The 9,358-nt window shown below is 45.8% G+C and overlaps 1 protein-coding gene across 2 annotated transcripts in view; it reads right to left on the bottom strand.

Moving 5' to 3' along the window:
* The window catches only part of AGO4 (argonaute RISC component 4), a 69,770-nt gene extending 62,303 nt beyond the window's left edge, over window positions 1-7,467 (bottom strand). Inside the window, exon 1 of one of the 2 annotated variants that reach the window (XM_073665938.1) lies at window positions 7,129-7,467. In XM_073665938.1, the coding sequence (XP_073522039.1) occupies window positions 7,129-7,147 (19 nt within the window). In that variant the 5' untranslated portion in view covers window positions 7,148-7,467. The remainder of the gene's footprint in view (window positions 1-7,128) is intronic. The other variant, XM_073665939.1, reaches the window with a different exon arrangement.
* Between the last annotated feature and the right edge of the window lie 1,891 nt (window positions 7,468-9,358).

A 9,358-nucleotide genomic window follows, 5' to 3' on the forward strand; every position in this document is an offset into this window, starting at 1 on the left:
TCACAAAACAAAAAAGATTGGACATATTGAAATCTAATATGTTCAATCCATGCCATCATGGGACAGTCAGGAGACGCCCATACACATTAGGTGTATCCCACTGACTAATCATTACTATTTAAACAAGTGCTATGAAGTAGCCTTACAGTGAGGGCTGTGGAGTCGGAGCCCATTTTAGTGGAGTTGGAATAAAATGGACCGACTCCTAAAATATATAATAAATTGGGTACAGTAGTTCAATGCAGTTTGTGGGGAATATTTTTTCATAAGAATTTGGGAAAGTTATGAAATGTCCTATAAATGTCTGTCCTATTCCTGATCTAAGGGTCTAGACTTTTAGCTGAGATGAATCTGTGCTACAGTAAATTTATCACTTAAACATGAGCCATGTATGAGGGAGTCGGAGTTGGAGTCGGTGTCATGGAAACTGAAGAGTCGGAGGTTTGGCTTACCGACTCCACTGTCCTGCTTACAGTGGCATCACAAGACTGCAATGTTTAATGATTACCCATCAGTCTTCCCTTACTAAATTTTCCCCTCTACAATCCATCCTGAGTAAGGCAGGCAGGATTTTATTTCAGTCCAGCTGCTACACCAATGCCTGAACTCTGTGCCAGTCATTGCACTGGTTTTTCATCCGCTATAAAATACAACAAAAACATAACTTCACCCACAAAGTAATCCTCAGTGCTACACCACTCTACATCTCATCTACCACCCCATTCATCCTTTCCATTCTGTTAATCTTTTAAATTTAACATAACTCATAATATGAACCTCCCATCCCTGCTTGAGACTTTTCTCGAGCTGCACTAGCTTTCTGGAATGCAATTCCCCAATCATGTTAATTCAAAGTGACAACTGTAGGGAGACTCTAAAAACCCTTTTTTAGCAAGGCCTATTACACATCACTAATATAACTTTTCTGCTCGGTATCTAGTTCTTTATTTTAACAGAACTGCTGAACCACCCCTCCACACACACACACACTATACACCTCAGACCGATGCAACCTTAAAGTCGCTCTAAAACCCTCGTTCTAAATACTTAAATTCTATAATCAACACATTTGAACTGGTGCGACTGCATGGATTCAGGACGTTATTAAATTGCAGATATGGGGCTAACCTGCAGGATAACAGCGTTATGAAGCCGTGCAGCCACCACACTGTGCCCGGCAGGAAATTAAGTTTATTCCTCCCGGCAACCTCAGGCTTTCAGTCATGGGGGTATGGCTGGCACAGCTTGAGTTAGAGTTATTAAAGCCATCTATGCACTGAGCGGTGACTGAAGCTGCGCCAGTCGCACCCCTATGACTGAAAGCGCGAGGCTGCTGAGAGGAATAAAGTTAGCTTCCTCCTGGCAGTGGTGCTCTCAGTGCAGCGGCTGCACCGCTTCAGAACTCTTATTAACCTGAAGATTAACCCCGTATCTGCAGGTTAATAGTGGGGGTTTTAACATGACAGGTTCCTTTTAAATAAATCTATAACAGATGGCAACAAATTGGTAAAAAAATACTGTAGAAAATTGGCAAACTGCAATTAGCCCACCTCATCAGCTAGTAAACTAACAGAGTGAAGGCTTTATTTCCACAACAGCATACTGAAAGTCAACGGAATACAGTGAGAAAATGTGGCTTATGCTAGTGTAGAGTAAAATGGTTTCTTGGCAGCTGTGTGCTATTTTAGCCACCTGTTCACATGAGTATATCCTTAACTCTGCTGCCTGCAGAGAAGAAACAGGAAGCTTTTCCCAACCAAACACTAAACACACTGCTCAAAGCTATTTTTAAGCACATGAACGGTTCCTCAAGTTAAAACCATGCACAATCCTGACATAATCAAAAGACCAAATGTTTCTCAGCAGAAGCCTGAGCTTGGCTACATAATAAGTTGTACGTAGAGAGCAGAATAATGTTAAAGCTGCGTGCAGTAGATGACCACGTGTGTGCAAAAATGTTGCCATCATAATTAAGAGCAAACATGGAAAAACTACCTTTCCATAGTTACTTACTTTTCCATAGTTTTATGCAGGGTTGCTATAAAGAGCAAAAGAGTGGGGGGTATTACCCTGAAGGGCTTGTCTCACCACTACCAAAGGGCAGCCATTGTGGAATCAGCCTAGGTCATTACACTTGTCCACAGCGTGGCACCATAATACGGGTGCAAAAATGTGCCCATAACATACATGTGAAATTGACCATAGGTAAATGTTTAGAGGGAATAACGTACAGTACGTGATGACCAATACTTAACAGACATGTCCTGACACATGGGTTCTTTTTTCTTGTTTAGCAGATTTTACAATGAGGGAGGCTCTTAAAGGAAACCTGTCATTAGACTCATGATGGCTGAACCATGGGCCACAAGAACCAGAGCCTGGCTGCATGATTGCAGCCAGGTATGACTTTCTCTGAAACAATTGCATTTCAGTGAAAAATGTTTTAAGAGATTACAAAGGCCTGTCTAGACCGGTATGGTGCCCGACCAGCTTCTCCCCGCAACAGTCACATATATGTACATAGGGAGGACCTGTCAATCAACTGGAGTGGGGCGGCAGACTAGTCAGGTCTGTCCATGAAATCCCAGGACAAACCATATGGTACAGGCAGCATGAATATAACTACAAGTTCCCTTTCATGGGAATAGATCACTTATATTATTTTTAGTACCTAAAAATAAGACAGTGATACACATAACATTTTTATGTCTTTAGTATTGTATTGATATGATAATTGGTGCAGTCCTGTTGCCTAAGCTAGTGGTAACACAGATGTGCTTTACAGCAGTCACATGGATCCTAGGAAACAATAGACTAATACACTCCCAGTTATAAGTCAATTATCATATCTAGACAATGAGAGGACGGCGCTGTCACATTTCCCTTTGACTGGGGGATCCTGAGTTATCAGAGGTATATAGAGGAGCTGTCATTGCAATCCTGTCTGTGATGATAAAGACTTCTTGACTACCTAATGTGTATGGGATGGCTTTAACCATAGGGTGATACTTCACCGTCAGCTGAATGATGTATTGGCCGGCAGCTAGCTCACCCGACTCTCCTATATACAGGAGTGCTCGCTCAGCCAAGCGCTCGTATTCTGTATGAGTTTGACGCCTCCGGTCATCTCTAGGGGCTTATGTTTAAAGAACAAAAGGATCAGCAGTCTGAAATCATACATGCCAAATCTTTACACCAACATCATCTTCAGTGGCACCCCATACACAGACTGCTGTAGGAACCTGTCAATATCGGTGGGTTCGGCTGACGTTATTTAATGTGTGGGGAGGGGTAAATATCTGTCGGCACCAGGTTGCTCTCCTGATTCACCAAACACCGGAAGACTTTGACAGGCAAGGGTCTCCTGTATTCTCCATGAGAGCAGCTACCAGACTCCTCTAGTGGCAGCTTATCCCTAGGGAGATGAAAAGAATCACCTGATGAAGTTCTGCAGGCCGGAAAATCAGGAGGCCCCCCATAAAGATTACACTGTCCATGAATCCTGTAGATAGCAGTGGGTTTGGCCGTCTTTAGTTTGATGTGTACAGGGTCATTTAGTCTTGAGATGACCATACAAATTAGATAGCTTTCTGCCGTACAAATGTTTCACCGACTTCCCATAGACATGAGCACACAAACAAGCATTCATATGCTTTCAACGTAGAAAGAACTGCTGTCATTCACCCCTGGCAGAGACTTATTTTCCTTGAAAACAATTCTAACCATCTGATCCTTTTCTACACCAACATCATAAGTCAAGGGAGACAAGTCAGATGATTGGCCCGTTCCGCCAAAATCAGCAGCTTTGGGAGACTCATTTAATGTGTAGGGGGGAGGAATTTTGCGGACAGTGTGAAGAATGCAAGACTTTGAGGGTTCTTTAAAAATAGCAAGAAAAAAAAACACAATAGATTTAGCATAAACACTTCATTTAAACAGGCCATTTTCTGATTTAGAAATACTGCAGATCAGCTCTAGAAGAAAATAGGATCTGATCTATAACGTCTTTCGTCAGCTGCCGCTAACCAGCAACACGTTGTGCTACCAAAAATGTGTGCAACTTGTCCGCCACTTGGTGCCGAGTGAATATTTCAGATTTTTCTGTTTAAAAAAAAGCCACACAGACAAGTTGCAGTCACATTTGGCTTAATTTGAAGTCAATGGCAACTTGAGCCCAGCGACAGGAAATTGTTGAAGTCGCAGTAGGTTGAAATGCAACACCATGGGAAATGATTGCATGTGGTGTCGCAATGTGACACGCATCGCTGTTTAGCCCTAGCCTTATACAGAATTGTGCTGTTCAGTTCCATTCAATGTTCAAATTGGGCCACAGCTAGAAAACAGCTAACCAGTGGGGTGTGCCAGGTGTCGGACCGATCTGATACTGATGGCCTATCCAGAGGGTATGTCATCAATATACGGTCAAACAACTGCTTCTATTGATGCAGCTGTATGACTGCTTATTTGGTCAGGAAGAATTGAATGTGCCACAAAATTGTGACATAAAAAGTATTGAAATTATTTTTCCATTATTTTGCAGGGAGGAGACAGTCTAAAGGCCCCATTTAATTTTAGATAGCGGTCAGTCAACAATCTGTAGGTCAAATCTGTTGATGTAAGCTGGTTCGGCCAACAATGGTCCAATATGTAAGGCACTCTGAAGAACCGTAACCATTTTTCCATCAAAGGTGCTGTGGAAAGGCTCGTTTTGTACAAGTTTTATTGGCATGGTTTGTGATCCATTCTTTAGTTTTGTTTTTTTCCCACAAAAGGGTCATGTAGCAATGTAAATGTCAGGGTAACTATCATTTTATACGTTTTTAGATTTTATAGGCGCTACACAATGTTTCCTGAGACCCCCACCAATTAGTCAAAACACCACAGCTTCCGCATGAACTGCACACACCGGCTCAATAGTAAGCCCATGGAGCGGTCCATTCACTCTCAGAGCAGTGTACGGACCTGTAGACTTATTCAGCCCGTACACTACTGTGTGCCCACCTCCTGCAGAAGCTGCGGACTTCAGAGTGGTGTTTTGACCAATCGGTGGGGTCTCAGGACCCAGAATCATTATGTAGCGCATATAATGTATAAAAACTTTTAGAAAGACAGTTACCCTTTAATTTCAGCTATACCAAATTTATTTAGTTTATATTTCAGTGTATGTTCATATGGAGATTGTATGCTGATAGGAAAATCTGACTCTGAAGAGGGCTAAAACTCCACTTTTTGATGCACTTTTTTCTGTAGGAGCAGTTTATTTCACAGGCAAATTTGGAGCATATCAAGAGACTTTATGGATCTGCTTGTGAAGGCCAAATGGGAGTATTAAGATGACAGACCTGGAAGCCACTGTCAGCCACAAGGAGCCATCAGCACCCACAATCACGCTGAGGCCATAGCTGATACTGACTTGGTCATCTAAACGGCTGTTTCTAGAGTAAATTACTAGGAGCCTGTCAGAATTTTATTAATAAGTTTACAACAAACATTGGGGATTAAAAAATTAAAAGTTAGACAAGTCACCAAAAAGAAAACAAAACTACATTTTCTTGCCCATATAGGCAAGAAAAACAAAAACCTACACTTATCCAGTAGCCACACAACTTAAACTTGAAACAAAGGGGTTGTCCAACAAAGAAAAAAAAAAAAAAGGGTCATTGGAGTCCAAACACCGTAGGTCATTATAGTGTTAAAGGAAACCTGACAGGTCCCCAATACCCTCCAACCCCCCAACATTTGTATGTCCCTTTATAAAAATTCTGCATAACAAGCTCTTTATTCTGGATGACAAATTAACAGATGTTTAGAAAAAAGTATTTTAGGCCACATTCACACGTTCAGTATTTTACATCAGTATTTCTAAGCCAAAACCAGGAGTGGGTGATAAATACAGAAGTGGTGACGTGTTTCTATTATACTTTTCCTCGGATTGTTCCTCTCCTGGTTTTGGCTTACAAATACTGATATAAAAAACTGATCAAATACTGAACGTGAGAACATGGCCTTAAAGTCAGTTTTTAATATACAAATAACCTTTGACTAGTGGATGGGGCGTTGGTTTCTCTAGACTAGTCACCCCACTCAGCATGTTATGTGCGGGACTTTCTTTCCTACACGTCATTGTGCCTCTGTAGCCGGGTGTATGCTTCCCAGCCTCAGAGGTACACCGTGCATGTCCGAAAGCGAAGAAGAAGCGTGACGGTAGAAGACCAGAGCTTACAGCGAATCAGCAGCTGATCTTCAGCTCCGCGTGGACGTCAGCCGTCTTCTTCTCTATACGGATATGCGCAGAGCGCCTCTGCGGCCAGGAAGCCCACCCGGATACAGGGCCGCAACGACGTGTAGGCAAGAAAGTTGTCGGCTTTTGCAAATCATCATCACACCCACAGGGGGCATGATAACATGCTGATCTCACTAGTCTGGGGAAACCAACACCCCATCGACTAGTCAAAAAGTTATCTGCTTATTAAAAGCGGACTTTAAAAATACTTTTAACATTAAAGTAACATCTGTTAATGTATCATCCAGAATAAAGGGACGGTTAGGCAGGGAGTTTGTAGAGGAAGATACTAATGTGGTGGGCTGGGGGGCCTGTCAGGTTCCCTATAAAGACATTTAATGGCATAAAGGGCATAGGAGTGTCTGGTGACTGTTCTCGCTGGCACTAGGTAACATGCTCCTATCTTCCAGGAAGTAAAAGGAGGGACGAGCAACTAGGAAGTGGGACACCATATAGTGTATGTGTGTACTGTGTGCGCCTACACAAACACGCACTATACACACAGGTGCATGTAGGTATAGTATGTAGTGCATGCTACATACCAGTACACGCACCATGCCCAATAGCAGTGTGTGGTCACAATGGGGCGCTGTACATTCCCATGACATGTGGGTGCCCCTTGCCATCCTCTCCCTACTACAGACCTGGGAAATAAAGGTCTCATTGTGACCGTAAGAATGCAGCGCCCCCAGCACTGCCAGGGCCGCCATGTAACTGTGCCAGGCCGGGGCACACACAGCACGTCCGCACCATCCCCAGCTCCCACCATAGCCGACCTGCCTCAGGTGAGGCCTACCCATCCCGGGCAGCCCAGGCCTAGGTGGAGCCAGGCGGGCAGGACTTACCGGGCCCCACCGCCTCCATCTCCGCAGCAGTCCTCTCCGGGAGTCTCTTTTTCTCCGGAATATTTGCTCCGGGTGGGGGTCCCTCCACGGACGGAATCGGGTCTGGGGGAAGGGACGAAGCCTCCGGACGACGGGCGCCTCCGCTGTCGGGGAAATGGCGCAGCTCAGCGCGGAGCGGCGGCCGGAGAAGAGGTCTGTGGTGCTGAGGAAACACGGAGGGCAACGGGAACCGCGGGTCAGCTGTGCCTATACGGCGACACCGGAGACGGAAAAGAGGGGACCGAGCATGGAGCGGGAGCGCGCACTGAGGGGCGGGGGCGCGCACGGAGGAGGAGGTGGAGGAGAGCGGGCGACGGACTTTGCTGACTGCCACCTATGTGTGGCTATAGACCCCTTATGCGGGCACCATACCTGCTGCTATAGACCCCCCTATGCCGGCACCATACCAGCTGCCCTCACATAGGTGCCATGTCCGTGTGACATGTACATACGGAGGGAGCCTGGTGGGCACACGGCCACTCGCTTCTGCTTTATCTGGCCATTTTTTTTAAACAATGTAGGTCTCCATAATCCCGTTCAATGTAAGAGCTGGTGACACAGAAGTTTCCTGTGGATTCTGTGTGGGAGTGGGGGCCAGATACCTGAGTGGGTCCCTAACCAGGTCACCGTGGTTCGCCCTGATCGTGGGCATAGAGGAACCTCAGCAGATGCCCACACCGTTACTGGCAAATCTACACTGATATTACCGCCATATGGTGACCGTAGTGGTAGAGCATGTGCGAGATCACAATACAGCTATAGATAGGCCGTCAGCTGGAAGTCACTTTACCCGTCTTTTCCATCTGACCAACATAGCTTCTTCCAGTCACCACACATCTGCAGAGTTTACAAAAAAGATATCTGATCATGTAAAATAATGCTATTAACCTCCAGATATGGGGTTAATAGCGTTATGACACCATGCGGCGCCTTCACTGAGAGCCCCACCGCCAGGAGGAAATTAACTTTATTCAGCTCGCAAGCCTCACTCTTTGAGACGCCGGTTTCAGTCACCGTTCAATGTATAGAGAGCAGTGGCTATAACTGCTCCCCCAGCACTGACTGACAGCTGGCCCTAAGGACTCTTTCACACGTCTGTGTGGCCACAGTTTCCACACGTACCGGAGACACTGACACACGCAGACCCATTCAAATCTATGGGTCTGCGCACATCTCAGTGTGTTTCCACAGACTGTGTGGTCCACACGCTGATATGTCCGCTTTTTTGCGGATACACGGTCCGCAAAACGTTCCACACGGATGACATCCGTGTGTCATCCTTGTGACACGTACCAGCGCCTGGGAATCAGCGATACAGTTAGCGCTGTACCCAAGCACCGGGTGCTCATCATGGTTCCCTGCCGGGGCTGCGATCAACACCAGCAGCGAAAATGATGAGGGTAGTAGTGTCTGCCCTGGCGGTGTCCCTGTGTAAAAATAAGAATAAAATAATAAAATTCTTATACTCATCTCTCCTGGGTGTCCCCGCTGTAATCCTCTGACCCCTGACACCCGGGAGAATGAGCCGCTCCGGAGCTGCGCTCAGTGAGTAACAGGACATTGCTCCCGAGCTCAGCTCCGTAGCCGCTCCAGCTCCGGCTCATTCTCCTCGGTGTCAGCAGTCAGGTGGATTACAGCGGGAGACATCTCCGGACAGGTGAGTATAAGGATTTTATTATTTTATTCTTATTTTTACACAGGGACACTGCGGGAGCAGACACTAATACCCTCATCATGGTCTCCTGCTGGTGCTAAGCGCTTGGGAACAGCACTAACTGTAGCACTGATTCCCAGGCGCTGGTACGTGTGATCCTGATGCAGCAAACGGTTGCCACACCTGTGACACACACGGGACACGGATATCTCCGGTACCAGTTTTTCCAGTACCGGAAATATACGGACGTGTGAAACCAGCCAAATGCTGAGCTTGTTAACAGCCGGAGTTCCACCCGTGGCTGTTAAACAGTTAAGTATCGCTGTCAATCTCTGGCAACGAGAATTAACACACATCGTCCTAAAGCGCATCATAAATCCCGTCCATCAACGCCCCTGTCACATGATCATGGGGCGTTGATGGGTTGTCATGCCAGCAGTAGGCCTGTGGGAACACTCCCATGCCTGTTATTACGAAACTCCTGTGAACGCCAGCTCGTGTCCGGCATTCATAGGGGATCGTGATTTGTGCTATACA

This window comes from Phyllobates terribilis, unplaced genomic scaffold, assembly GCF_046119375.1.
Source record: "Phyllobates terribilis strain yellow unplaced genomic scaffold, ASM4611937v1 Scaffold_2__4_contigs__length_985480577, whole genome shotgun sequence".
NCBI classification, from domain to species: domain Eukaryota; kingdom Metazoa; phylum Chordata; class Amphibia; order Anura; family Dendrobatidae; genus Phyllobates; species Phyllobates terribilis.